At 41.1% G+C, this 15,354-nt stretch overlaps 1 protein-coding gene across 2 annotated transcripts in view; it reads right to left on the reverse strand.

Annotated features, from left to right (window-relative positions):
* LOC100557873 (alpha-2-macroglobulin-like protein 1) overlaps positions 1 to 13,932 on the reverse strand; it is a 115,330-nt gene extending 101,398 nt beyond the window's left edge. For both annotated transcript variants that reach the window (XM_062971390.1, XM_008103822.3), the window contains exons 1-5: positions 13,775 to 13,932; positions 11,315 to 11,498; positions 5,601 to 5,636; positions 4,624 to 4,774; positions 840 to 892 (exon numbers count right to left, since the gene is read on the reverse strand). In XM_062971390.1, the coding sequence (XP_062827460.1) occupies positions 840 to 892; positions 4,624 to 4,774; positions 5,601 to 5,636; positions 11,315 to 11,498; positions 13,775 to 13,842 (492 nt within the window). In that variant the 5' untranslated portion in view covers positions 13,843 to 13,932. The remainder of the gene's footprint in view (positions 1 to 839; positions 893 to 4,623; positions 4,775 to 5,600; positions 5,637 to 11,314; positions 11,499 to 13,774) is intronic.
* Between the last annotated feature and the right edge of the window lie 1,422 nt (positions 13,933 to 15,354).

Consider the following 15,354-nt stretch of genomic DNA (forward strand, 5'->3'; position numbering starts at 1 on the left):
GGAGAAGCACTTACTTTGTGCTAGGGGGACCCCTAGTGGCCATTAGCGAAATAAAACTGCTTTCTGGGAAATTCCTTCAGTTGTCCGTCTTCAAATTCCTCCACTGCGCCAACAAGAACCGTAGCACGAAGGTTCCGCTACATATTATTTGAGAACACAGAAATGCTTGACCACTCCAACAACTATCATGTCAGACTACACAGAGAAGCCACTGAAATTCACAAACATGTGGACAACTTCAACAGAAAGGAGGAAACCATGAAAATGAACAAAATTTGGCTACCAGTATTAAAAAAAACTCAAAAATCAGAACAGTAAATAAGAAGCAACACTCTGAGACATGGGAACTAGGGGCAGTTAACAAAGAATGCCCCCAGGCAGAAAGTAGCTAGTAGATGTAGCCATTCAATGCAAATTAGGGTGATTAACTGGAACATTTACGCTGGCCTCTAATTGACAAGAGTTCTTCCCTCACCCTGGACTTCCCACAGATATATATAAACATTCCTTGCTTAGTTTTTCCATACCTCACAACCTCTGAGGATGCCTGCCATAGATGTGGGCGAAACGTCAGGAGAGAATACTTCTAGAACATGGCCATACAGCCCGGAAAACTTTCAACAACCCCACGAAAGATATTTTCAGAAAATGTTAATTCTTAACTGATTGTATGGCAAGCCATACCTGCTGAACCTTCCTTTTCTACACAACCAATAAAGTGAAAGGTGTCATCTCCAGTCTCACTCTGACATCCCTATTCCCTACATGAATATTTTCATTGTAAACTGCAATGGGCGATGTTCAGCCCTTGCTTCATGTAATAAGGAAGTCCTACTCACTGGTTTATTAATTGCCTTCAGTTCTTCATCGAGTCTCACTATACGAAACCTAACTGAAAAGACAAAACAGAAATATAAATTTGCAAGTAACTTTCTCTTTTAAAAGACAATGTTGTTAGATTTTCTCTCTCAGTATTAGCACCCACCGTGGCAGTATATGTTCTGTAGGTTTGTTCTTATGTTGAATTTGTATGGAAGTTGGAACAGATGCATTTTAAGTGTTAAGTCCAGCCAAATATATCTATATTTCTTGGCCTTGGATAGCATAAGGAAAGGTTAATACCCCTGTGGTATTTGTTTTGCTATCTGTGCCCATGTTCAGAAGATTTCACCTCACTTTCTGTCCCTGTGATCATTGCATTTTGAAAAATTTGGCTTGTTGTGGGAACAAGGATTGTTGAGAAAGCTGCAGTGGAGATACTTTCCAGGTAACTCTTCCGGGAGATAATTTTTCTTCTTAGTGGTAGATTATTCTCACTTCCTCTTGGCTCACCCCCGTTCTTAAACTATTAGTGATTTGTAAGTTGGATGTTTGTAACTTAAGGACTACCTGTGCTATGCAGAGAGAAGTACAGTAACCTTCCTTTTGAAGATCTTTTACCAAGAAAATCCTATGATAGACTGTCTAAAATGAAACTCCAAGGTCAGAAGGCACTCAGCAAGTGACTGTAGTATAGCAGAGATAAACTGTGAGTAATGTATTTGAATTGTATTTGGTTTATTAAATATTAATTAAATGCATAAACGACTCTCCGGTTTTGGAGCACTATTGAACACACATTACCCCAAAGGAGCGACACCAGGCACTTTCCTTTCCAGGAAAATCCTATAATAGACTATCTAAAATAAAAACCCCAGGTCAGAAGGCACTCAGCAAACTACTGCAGTATAGCAGAGAACAACTATGAGTAAGGCTAGGCTGTGGCGCAGCTGGTTAGTAGCCAGCTGCAATAAATCATTACTGACCGAGAGGTCATGAGTTTGAAGCCAGCCCGTGTCGAATTGAGCTCCCGACCATTAATAGCCTAGCTCGTTGTTGACCTAAGAAGCTCAAAAGACAGTTGCATCTGTCAAGTAAAAAATTTAGGTACCACTTTATGCGGGGAGGCTAATTTAACTAATTTACAATACCATAAAAACTTCAGCAAGTATGCAGAAGAATGAGGAAGTACTCCAACAAGGACTTGTTGTCACAAGTGGACAATGAAGCGGCAGCTCCCCCTATGGCTGGAATTGAAGATACCCTCATGAAGCCAGAAGCTGGAAAATGTTAAATTGCCTCTGTGTCTGTGTCTGTATGTCGTATAACTAATGGCACTGAATGTTTGTCATTTATATGTACATTGTGATTGAGTCCCCTTTGAGGTGAGAAGGGCAGAATATAAATACTGTAAATCAGTCTGGCCCAACCTTTAGTTACCCGAGGGCCAATCAAACATTAGTATACGAATGTGAGGGCCAGAGACATTCCAGAAAGAAAATGAATTACATATTCGTAAGCAGTAAGAAGGGTAAACGATTTTTTTCCAAATGTTAAATTAAAATATTTTTCCAGTAGAAGGGCAAGGGCCAACAAAAATGAATTGGTGGGCCGCATGCGGGCTGCGGGTTGGACTACACTGCGGTATATAAAATAAATAAATAACTAAATAGTGCTGTAACTAACAATGCAATTTGATTCAATCCAAAAAGGATGTTCAGTTGTTGAGATGCTCAAAAGAGAAAGGCAAGTCCAAAGCAGCATAAGACTTACTATGGGAAAGTGGAATGTCAGAAGCATGAATCAGAGGAAGCAAAACATTGTAAAACAAGAAATGAAACTCGTAAACATTACAATACTGGGAACGTGCAAACCAAAGTGGACATGACTGGGACATTTCAAATCAGTGTTTTACTCAGGAAATGAAAATCTAAGGAGAAGTAGGGTGGCATAAATAGGGAGGAGAGGTGAAGCAAAAGCAGTCAAAGATTGTAATGAAAAGTCTGCCCAAAAATATTCTTCAGGGAATACCCTGTCAATATATCCATGTTTATGCTCCAACTACAGAAGCAACAGTGAAAGAAATTTAAAGATGCTGGAGCCCAGAGCCCTAAAGACAATGATTCAACAACTTGTGCACAATGACAAACAGAACTATTATGACAATCAATGAAAAGCAATAGAAAACAACAACATACGGTAAATTAGAACAATTTATTATTTATTTATGATATTTCTATCCCACGTTTCTCTACCCCGAAGGGGACTCAAGGAGGCTTCAAAAATTGGCAGCTCTTTGATGCCTTAACAACAATACAAAATTAAAATGACCATTTAAATAAAATCGCAAAATACAATTAAAACAATAAAAAACATATAAAAGCCAACCACAATTAAATCACATAATCTACCAGCATAAACCAGGCCATTCCTATAGTCATAACATGTCATTCCATATCTGATTATTGGACAAGTTCTCTGAAAGAGAAGAGACCGCTTCCAGAACATTAAAGAAATCAAATAATTTAAAAAAGAATAGGGATGCTTTACAAGTAAGGGAACACAATGCATGATCAAGAAGAAATTAAAAGATGGTGAAAACACTCACCAAAGAAATTCAAAAGAAAACTAGACTGAGCTTTATAGATTATAACAAAGCCTTTGATTGTGTAACTGTGTGTCGCGACACTTTTGTTGCAGTGCATAGGTGTGTCGCATGAATGTTATGGGAAACCTCTGACTCCATGTGAAATAAACAATAAATCACAAATTTTAAAAATATAAATGAATGTTTTTCATGAGATATGTTGTGTCTCCACACATTTCATTATTACAATGTATGTATATGCCCGTATCTTTTACAAGAGATTGGTTTAATCTTCAATTTGCTCGTAAACCTGAAGTACTATATATGATGCATATCTAAAAGGTTTGTTACCAATATGAAATGTTTGGAAAGCTCTGTTATAGAAAATTAAAAAGACCTACAGATTGCTCTTAAAAATGGCTGTATCACAATATTTGAATATCCTAATGCCTAATGTGTACTCAGAACAAAAAGCCAGCTTCAGAACAGAATATGGAGAAACAGATCTCCATGTAGTTTGTACGTTAACTGGTATGTTTAACTGAATATATCATGAGAGAAGCAGGATTAGACTCTAAGGAAGGAGGTATGAAAACAAAAGATGTAGCATCAAGAATTGAAGATATGCCAATGACACCATACTACTAACAGAAAATAGCAAAGACTTGGATCCGCTAATAAAGAAAGTCAAATGCGAAGGCAGGTTAACAAACAGATGAAACGAAAAATAATGACATTGATAATGAAAGCACTGAGTAAAATATTTCATATACAGTATCTTGGCTCAATCATGAATCACATTGGAGACTACAGTCAAGAAATCAGAACAAGTGTTTGAACTAAACAAGAGCCTCGGGTGTAAAGATAAATCATTGAGTACCAAAGTTAGTATTATCCATGAAAGCTGGGTGGGTGGGAAATACAGATATTTCCTTCTCTCTGGAGTAAACACCAATGGCATTTTTTAGGTTTATTTGGGTAAAGATGTGAATTCAAGCTTTTAACTTAAAACTAAATAGCAATGTAACATGCATGCTATTTTTCTACTTATAACATACATATATTTGAATTACATTTGGTTTATTAACTATTAACTGCAAAACTGCATAAATGCATAAACCACTCTCTGGTTCTGGAGCACCATCACACACTTATAATTCCAAAGGAGGGACACCAGGTATTTCCTTTCCCAAATTTCACTGACCACTGGAACCTACCTGTCTCTCCAGGCTTGTAAAAGGGCTTCTCTGTTTCCGCAATATTCTTTGGATAAGCATTTTCTACCAGCACCTTTTTCTGGCCCTTATATCTCACATTGTCATCTTTTTGGATTAGGACATGGACATAGCCCACTGCTTCTTCGTATCCCTTTCCAGTACAAACAAAGAAAGCTGCTTCAATACCAATAAGACTGAGAACAGAAAATCATTTTGCAGGTGGAGGGGACATTTGGAAAATCACCCTCCCTTCCAAAACAGGCCTGTTTCTTTTATTGTCCCTCCTAGGAAATTGGGAAGAAAGAATATACTACTTATGACAACTCCCACACACATCCTCATTTTATCTCTCTTCCCAGTTCTGTCTTGGTTTTCTCCTTCATCCTGTCCTTTTCGTTGATTCTTTTCACACTACATCATTATAGCGCTATCATGTCATGGAATTTGTGGGATTTGTAATTGAGAGGAAGGAATAAAGAATTCTCAACCAGAAAGCCTCTGGTCAACCCCAGGTTTCCAATTAAGATGATATCTAACAACATCGCACTCACCAAAGTCAGCATCCGAGGATGCTTCCAGACTGTTTTGGAGATGAAGTCTCACACCAGCCATCACATGATGCCATGTGAATTCTGGCAGATGCCCGGTCCCCAACCAGAGATAGCACGGATCCACCCCAGAAGGGCAATGCTTCCCATGTGTGATGAAGAAAGTGTCGCTTAGAGGGAGCTGTGTGCGGGATGACGGATTCGCTCCACTGCCCTTCTCTTTCCTCCTTTGTGATAAGTTCGATACTGCTAAACCCCAGATTTCCAGCTAACATGGTATTGTAGTATTCTAATTGTCTAGTGGGAAAGGACCTTTAGTCCTTTTTCCTTCCTCTTAAGCCACTTCAAAAAGCTTTCTCTCATCCCTCCTCTAGCATGGCACACCATAACATGAGAAGATAAGGAATAGTTGAGCAATAGAAGACTTACGGCTGCAGTAGTTCCTTCGGGGCTAAAAGATGGAACCTGGGGAAAGAAATTGAGTAAAAGGAAATTACAAGCTAAATATAGTAACATAATTGAATTATATTATCTCAATGTAATAGATGGCTTGGAATTTCATATATACAGTGTGTGTGTGTGTGTGTGTGTGTGTGTGTGTGTGTGTGTGTATATACATATACACACACACACACACACACAAATACCCTGGTGGTGCAGCAGATTAAACTGCTGAATTGCTAAATTTGCAGACCGAAAGGTCAGCAGCTCAAATACGAGGGAGCGAGGTGAGCTCCTGCTGTTAGCCCCAGCTTCTTCCAACCTAGCAGTTCGAAAACATGCAAATGTGAATAGATCAATAGGTACTGCTCCAGCAGGAAGGTAACAGCGCTCTATGCAGTCATGCCAGCCACATGACCTTGGAGACGTCTACGGACAATGCCAACTCTTCAGCTTAGAAATGGAGATGAGCACCAAACCCCAGAGTTGGACATGAATAGACTTAATGTCAGGGGAAACCTTTACCTTTTATAGATGATAGATAGATAGATAGATAGATAGATAGATAGATAGATAGATAGATAGATAGATAAGGTAAGTCCAGTCATGTCTGACTCTGGCGGTTGGTGCTTATCTCCATTTCTAAGCCAAAGAGCCAGCGTTGTCTGTAGACACCTCCAAGGTCATGTGGCCGGCATGACTGCATGGAGCGCCGTTACCTTCCCGCCAGAGCGGTACCTATTGATCTACTCACATTTGCATGTTTTCGAACTGCTGGGTTGGCAGAAGCTGGAGCTAACAGCGGCCGCTCACACCGCTCCATGGGTTTGAACCTGGGACCTTTCGGTCTGCAAGTTCAGCAGCTCAGTGCTTTAATACACTTCTCCACCGGGACTCCTTAGATAGATAGATAGATAGATAGATAGATAGATAGATAGATAGACAACTCTAAATATTTTCAGGACCTCATCATATGGCCAGTGGCAGGTGGTGGCAGCGGTCCTCTTAAGGGTGAGCCATGGGTTTTTTTTTTCTTTTTTCTCGCCAGCCAACAGGCCGATCACATGGAGGGAAGTGAGGAGCGCGTGGCTTCCTCCCATGGAGCTGGCCGTGCGGGAAGCCTCCCTGTTTTCACATTAATGGGGGAATCTGCGTGCACTAGGTGCACTTCTCGCTTCCTGCTGCTGGCCGTGTGGCGAGATCACTAGATGAGCTCAGAGTAAACAGTGAAGTCCACCAAGCAAATGCATTATATAACAGATTTCCAAACACTGATTTTCCACTCATTTTTTCCCTTGGAATATACTGTTTAAGGTAGATTACAATCAGAAAATGTTCTGAAACTGAAATCCCGTCTACCTCAGCTCTTTACTCCAAAAGGAGGGGCAATCAGCTCAATGGCAGCTGCATGATTCAGGGCGCTTCCAGACATATATTAAACCCGCTTCAAGCGTGGGTTTACCTAAATAATTCGTGACAAAACTGGGTTTTACTGCTTTGCCACAAAAATTCCTCTTTTACCAGAGGCGTTGTTTGGATGCCTCCAGTAAAAGCGCAAGAGCTTCTGTATTTTGAGCCCTGTCTGGATGGGTCTGCACAGATCTGATTTGGGTTAATGCAACCTTGAACTCTGTTAACAAACATGCTTTGATACTCCAGCTCTTCCCTGAAGCTCTGGAGCTTGTCCACATTTTCGCAAGTGTAAACATTGGTAAATCCGGAGTGACACTATACCTCCACACTATACCTCCATTCCCCTTCCCTCTCTCATGTCATTTGTCCCTCTGGCTATCACCATTACAAGTGCTGAGCAGTGACCCCAGCCATTTTCATTCTCAGCGGGCACTGCAAAGACCAGAATAATAAGAAAAGTAATAAAAAGAAAAGTAATAATAAGTAACACTCCAGCTGGCCATGAGGACCATGCAGTTCCCCACTCCAGTTTAGCATTGCTTTTTTTTTTGGAACATTTAGTGCAGTGGTTCTCAACCTGTGGATCCCCAGGTGTTTTAGCCAACAATTCCCAGAAATCCCAGCCAGTTTACCAGCTGTTAGGATTTCTGGGAGTTGACGGCCAAAACATCTGGGGACCCACAGGTTGAAAACCATTGATTTAGTGCATCCATAGTTTCAGCTGAGATTTCAGGTCTTAATGCATTATTAGACCGCTCTGGGTCCTCCTGGGGGGAGAAGAGCAGTATATACATACATACATATTAGGGCTTACTATGTCATTCTCATCTACAACCTCATCATATTGGCTAATTTGCCCATTGTACACCGCTTGCTTTCCCCTTTTGCCACTGAGCCCAATACATAACACACATTAACATCTTGCAGGGCTCTGTGGCAAAAGGGGAAAGCAAGTGGTGTATGCCGCCATTGCGGCAATGAGGAGAAGCCGTGTGGTGGATGCCTTCTCCTGTGGGATGGGGCAAGCAGTAAGTTAAGCAATGTGGGACATAGGACAACGGGTTCTCCACGCCCCTCGCCTGGACCCTACAAATTCGTTAGGATGTGTGGCAAATACCAACCTTAATGTGATACGGCCCTAGTCTTATGTGACTGGATGACTCAGGACACTTCCTCAGGACACTACCTCACAACCTCTGAGGATGCCTGCCATAGATGTGGGTGAAACATCAGGAGAGAATACTTCTGGAACATGGCCACACAGCCCGAAAGACATACAACAACCCTGTGATCCCGGCCATGAAAGCCTTCGACAACACACTTCCACACTGGCACTATAATGCAGCTTAGAAATGGTTTCATGACATGGGTGATCAGACTGCCATGCCTCAAACTGATCTGAGGCCAGGATGGTAATTAAATTTACCATGGAACTTGGCTTCAAACCACTTTGTGAATTCTGTTAACAAAAGTGTTTTTTTTTTAATTCCATTTTTTCCATTTTCAATATAATACTCATCAGTGCACCAGAGGCGTAGCAGATGACCAAAAAGGAAAAGTGACCGCAGCAGAGGTAATTGATTGCTCTTCCCAGGGGACATCCCACACTGCTAACCGGTTTTGTCCTTGGGGTGTTTTTCAGCAGTTCCCACTGGGAATACTTTACTCTGCTTCAGCAAAGGTAAGTGGCCACAATGTGCTCCACATTTAGTGGAGCTGATTTTGTCATGGATCTAGAATACAATGGTATCTGTTGTGGTGTATTTTTTCATTAAACAGTCTTTCCCCACACTTTTTAAAATGCATCGTATACATTAGATCAGGGGTCCCCAAACTTTTTAAACAGGGGGCCAGTTCACGATCCTTTGGACCGTTGGAGGGCTGAACTATAGTTGGCCACCGAGCAATAATAATAATTAATAATAATAATAATAATAATAATAATAATAATAATAATAATAATAAAGAAGGTTGGAAGAGACCCCTTGGGCCATTGAGTCCAATCCCCCTCTGCCTTTGTGCACTGAAAGCACAAACAAAGCACCCCTGACAGATGGCCACCCAGAATCAATGTTAATAATAATAATAATAATAATAATAATAATAATAATAATAATAATAATAAAGAGGGTTGAAAGAGACCCCTTGAGCCATTTAGTTCAATCCCCTTCTGCCTTTGTGCACCAAAAGCACAAGGAAAGCACCCCTGACAGATGGCCACCCAGCCTCAATGTTAATAATAATAATAATAATAATAATAATAATAATAATAATAATAATGTTTGTAAGAGAAGAGCCCATCCCCCTTCTGCCCTTGTACTGTGGGGGCCGGATAAATGGCTTTGTGGGCTGCATCCGGCACCCGGGCCTTAGTTTGGGGACCCCTGCATTAGATGCACACTCAGTTCGCATTGCCAGCCTCAAGTTGCCTTTAAGTTGCATTATATGGTCAGTGTAGAAGGGCCCTGAATGGGCCAAGCAATATTGTGGATGATTGTATGGCATGTCAAAGCCTTTCCAAGCTCTTGTTAGAAGAGTTGAAGAAAAAGAAAATAAACATTTGTAGGTCTACATTGTGGGCCATAGCCATTGATGTCTCAGAAAGTGCTGGAGTCCTCCAGAGTCTCACCATCACTCCCATCATCAGTGTTGGACTACTAGCATTGGAGAGATGAGAGCCACAACTTTTTCAATAGGAGGATCCCAGATGAGATCTTTCAAAGCTCAGCACTCCTTGGTGGGGAGGGCTCATTCTGAACATAAATATAATTGCTCCCACCACTAAATTCTTTCTCCAGACATTGGACTATCAATAGCTACTAGTCATTATGGTTTTATACTAGATACAATCTCAAAATTTGTATATCAATTAATACCTATTACTAGGAAATCATTAGCAGGACCAGGAAGATTCTAAATTGTATCCATGCACTGCTTTTGGACTTCTCATAGATATTGGAAGGGACACCATAAACAGAAAATGCAGGACCAGAGAAGCATTTTTTGGGATTAATCAGGAAGGCTCTTATATTCTTAAGGCTGCCCCGCCAGTTTATGCCACTGCTGACCATAGGTAAAGGTGTGGAAAGACAGTGTAAAATTAATCCAACTCACATGCTGAATTCTGCTAATTGTATTTGGAGAGAAAGCACTACAGTAAGGTCAAAGCTCATAGCTGAAAGTTTATTGTATAGACTACATCTTTGTGGTAAAACATAACCTATTGTTCTCTGACATCATTCCGAAGTACTTACATTTGCTGACTTAGGCCCCTTCTTCACTGCCCTACATCCCAGAATCTGATCCCAGATTATCTGCTTTAAACCCAGATAATTTGGGATAGAAAGATAATCTGGGATCAGATCCTGGGATATAGGGGCAATGTGGAAGGGACCTAAGACTGCATCTACACTGTAGAATGAATACAGTTTGAAAACTGTCATGGCTCAATGCTATGGAATCCTAGGAGTTGTAGTTTGGTGAGGCACCAGTACTCTTTGGCAGAGAAGGCTAAAGATCTAATAGGATTACAACTCCCAGGATTCCATAGTATTTTTTTCATGTCAGGAGTGACTTCAGAAACTGCAAGTCGCTTCTTGTGTGAGAGAATTGGCCGTCTGCAAGGACATTGCCCAGGGACGCCCTGATGTTTTGATGTTTTTACCATCCTTGTGGGAGGATTCATGTCCCTGCATGGAGCTAGAGCTGAGATTTGAAGAGGGGAAATTTGAAGAGGGGGCGCAATTGACCCCTGGACTGGACTTTGGACATGCCTGCTATAGTGTATCATTCCCCCTTTAATCCTAGTTTCTGGTTTAGCATTTTGAGCCTGAAACTGAAAAGGAGAATTGCATTTAGACAGAGAGACCCTTTAGGTTTAGAGCTCAATGGCAGAATGCATTTTTTTTTTTATCTGTGTCAGGAGCCACTTGAGAAACTGCAAGTCGCTTCTAGTGTGAGAGAATTGGCTGTCTACAAGGACGTTGCCCAGGGGATAACCGATATTTTGATGTTTTTACCATTATTATGGGAGGTTTGTCTCATGTCCCCGCATGGGGAGCTGGAGCTGACAGAAGGAACTCATCTGCCCTCTACCCAGATTCGAACAGGCAACTTTCATGTCAGCAGCCCAACCTTCACGTCATCAGTCCTGCCGGCACAAGGGTTTAACCCACTTAGCATTGAACCAGGCAGTTAAAGTGATGTCAAACTGCATTATTTCTACTGTGTGGATGCCATCTGAGAAGGAACCTACCTCCTAGTCAGTGATTTGTAGTCAAGAAACTTACCTGGAAGTCGAAGCACTCAAAGGTCCCTGGTTGCAACACATCCTTGTCCACTAAAGTATGATTCTTAGCTTGTAACTCCAATGTTACTGACAGGTGGACAGTCTCTGGTAGGGAACGTATGAGTATGCAGACTTTTTCTGTATTCCCATGATGAATGAAAGCTGGGAAAATGACCATATAATGACTGAAAAAGAAGAGAAAACAGAGATATTGCATGCTCTGGATCCCTTTTAACAAAGGATTTGGAACTAGTTGGTTCAGTTATTCAATTACTGTTATTCAACTGCTATTTAGTTATTTAATGTACACTAATACATTACTAACATATATTACACTAATATATAATGTACACACCCCTGGTGGTGGCGCAGTGTGTTAAAGCGCTGAGCTGCTGAACTTGCAGACCGAAAGGTCCCAGGTTCAAATCCCAGGAGCGGAATGAGCGCCCGCTGTTAGCCCCAGCTCCTGCCAACCTAGCAGTTCGAAAACATGCAAATGTGAGTAGATCAATAGGTACCGCTCCAGCTTGAAGGTAACGGCACTCCATGCAGTCATGCCAGCCACATGACCTTGGAGATGTCTACGGACAACGCCGGCTCTTCGGCTTAGAAATGGAGATGAGCACCAACCCCCAGAGTCAGACATGACTGGACTTAACGTCAGGGGAAAACCTTTACCTTTACCTTATTACTCACTCATAAATCTTATCTCTCACCAATTCATATTATTTTGATCCTATAATATTCAAATCCAAAAATGCAGTCGTACCTATAGTAGTCCCATCAATGAAAACATTGAATTACTGCAAGATTATCCTTTTTTCAACTTTTAAGAACTACATTCAGTTTTAACAAAAGATAATCCATTGAATGAATGAGAACTTGACAAATCAATACTCAAATACTTTCCACTAAATCCAACTGATTTGCTTGTTTGTTTATAGAGTTTGATAAGTCTATGTGGAGTTTTACTTGTGAAACTAAAACAATAAAAGAGCCAGCCCTGACAAAGTCACACACATTGAGTTATACAAACAAGAAACTGGTGAGTCTTCAGGTTGTTTCTGATTCCTGGCAGCCCTAAGTTGAACTTAGAAACTGTACAGCCATGTTCTAGCAGCATTTTCCCCTGACGCTTCGCCTTCATCTGTGGCTTTTTTTTAAATGTCAGGAGTGACTTGAGAAACTGCAAGTGGCTTCTGGTGTGAGAGAATTGGCCGTGTGCAAGGATGACCAATTCTCTCATACCAGAAGTGACTTGAAGTTTCTCAAGTCACTCCTGACATTTTAAAAAAAGCCACAGATGTAAACAAAGCGTCAGGAGCTTCAGAAACCACACAACCCTCCAGTGATTCCAACCATGAAAGCCTTCGACAATACATTTATCTAGACATAAATGTAAAAATCAATACCATATATTAATGGAAACTGAGAAATACATATAACCAAAATATACTACAATTATAAAACATTGTTGATCTAAAATGGCCAAATGTTTTCGGAAACAATACAGCTTTGAAATGCAATATAAAAACAATGAAAGAAGGAGCAGCCCTAAAAATGTTCCAAAGTATAGAGCAACAAAGCTGAAAGAATAAGGCTAAGCCAAGGAATAGGAATCCCTCAGTTGAATGAGAAGCCTAGACCCTGGGATGCAGAATCTGACCATAATGTTGGTGGACAGGAAAAGAGATTTTAAGATGTGCTTAAAGCCAACCTTAAAAACTGTGGCACAGACATCAAGAAATGGGAAGCCCTGGCTCTAACTGGAGGTCAGCTGTGATTACCAGTGCTGAGGAATTTGAAGAGGCACGAATGGGAGGCTTAAAGGAGAAATGTGCCAAGAGGAAGGCACGTCAAGCCAACCCTGACCAGGGCCACCTTCCACCTAGAAACCGATATCTTCACCGCAGAAGAACATGCAGGTCAAGAATAGATCTCCACAGCCACCTATGCATCCACCACCAAGACACTACACTTGGAGGGCCATTATCCTCAGGCGACGAGGGATCACCTAACTAACTATATAACATCGAAAAACAGTTAAAAGAAGATTACAATAATCAAGACGGCAAATGACCATGGCATGAACTAAAGTCTATGCAGAGGACAGAAATAGAAAAGTTTTGATTCTGGAAATATTATAAAGAAAAAAAGGGCTATGACTCACAACAATAGGCATGGGTTTGTGGCTGGTTTATGGGAGTTGAAGTCCAAAACACCTGGAGGGCCAAAGTTTGACCAGGCCTGCACTACCGCCTCAGTGTGAGGAACAAAAGATAAAGAGTAAAAAATACAATGAAGGTGGCATGTTTCCTTCACAGGATAAATCCTATACTGAAGAGAACATTAGCCACAATCTTCAGTATCTCCGTAACACCTTTCAGCATTCCTTTTGGTCATCTACCCTTCTATTCTTCCCCAAAATGGAGCAAAGAGAAAGGAAAAATAAGGATCTTACGCATTTGAAATGACTGATGCTGGGAGTGACAAGAGAGCCAGCGTCCAGAGGAACACAGCAGCCCGCATCGCTTCAAGTGAGTTGGGTGACACTGGAGCTCTGAACAGAGAGCCCTGGAATACAGTGACTTAAATACCATCACAGAGATCCCTCTGTTCCTAAGAACACACGCACTATGAAGTGTATGGGTCAATGACCATTGTGTTTACTTTCTTCCCCCGCCTGTGCTGAATCAGCAGTACAAACCCCATTCCCTTCCCTCAAGCCCTGGACTAGGAGATTATTGTAACAATTTCAGATGAAAGAACAAATAGTTGTGAAATAACTAGTAGGGCGGTGCAATATAGCTGCAGTTAGTATCAATCAAAATTCTTCTATGTGGAGGGAAAGGTAAACAGGAATTTGGAAAAAAACTAATCTTCGGATTTATATAATCAGGTAATTGTTGTCAAAACCAGGACTTTGAAACAGACCCCAAAACCCTTAATTCCAAGGATGACCAGAACCAGAAGTCTGCAATAACCTTTGCCCCATTTTTGGGTGACTTCTGGAAGAACTTGCCAAGTTGCAGAAGCACTACAGAAAAAAAAAAAACATAATCCCCTCACATAATGGCCTTAAGGAGAGCCATGGGGCTTTTCCAAAAAATTTACCTAATTCTATCCCTGGAAACACTTCCTCCTTCCGATTGCTAGATTAGACCCCCTCCCTGGGGTCTCCACTGAAGCTGTGCCAACATGCCTGACACCCATTGTGTGGCCATCTAATAACCATTGTACTTTTCCGGACAAGCAGGAATACAGCTTCCCATTAATCAACCCCATTAACTCTAACCCAGCCCACATTCCTTTTCCCCTGCACCCCTTTCATGAGCGGTCAAAGAAACACCCACTAGACTTCAAATCCAGCACTGACAGTTTATTAAACTTCCCGCTATGCCTGCAAGCCAATCAGCAACTATGACGGCTCCTGTACCTAGTGGATCCTAGCTGTCACCAATCTGAACCAATCAGCAGCTGGAACAACAAAGTTTCTTTATTATGAATAGTTGTCAAAGTGCTATAAATAAATCTATATGTTCACAATTGCACTTACGTCCATTTTTGGACTATAGACTCTGTTTATATCCACTTTGGCCAAGGTGAATAAATACCTCTGTTCTTTGCCTTCAACCCATCTGTATCTTATTCGGTCCTTTCGAGCTTGATACACTGAGGCCTGAGCCCACGGTCCTTACAGAACTGAAATCACAAAACAGAATGGACAAGTTTATCTTACTTGAGAATAAGTGTATGGTATATCAGTGGTTTCGTCTAAACAGAGGGATGTCATCTTATTGTGTGAGAAATGAAAACACTCCACAAGTACTTTGGTACTTATGAAATGACTTCCTAACAAAGCCATGCATACAGTAACATTATTAATGCAGTTTGACACAACTATATCTACAATTGGTCAATACTACGAAATCCTGGGGTGTGTAATTTGGTGAGGTGCCAGCACTCTTGAGCAGGAAAGACTATCTTGTACAACTAAACTTCCATGATTCCATGGCATTGAACCATAGCAATTAAAGTGGT

Source organism: Anolis carolinensis, chromosome 2, assembly GCF_035594765.1.
Source record: "Anolis carolinensis isolate JA03-04 chromosome 2, rAnoCar3.1.pri, whole genome shotgun sequence".
NCBI lineage: Eukaryota > Metazoa > Chordata > Lepidosauria > Squamata > Dactyloidae > Anolis > Anolis carolinensis.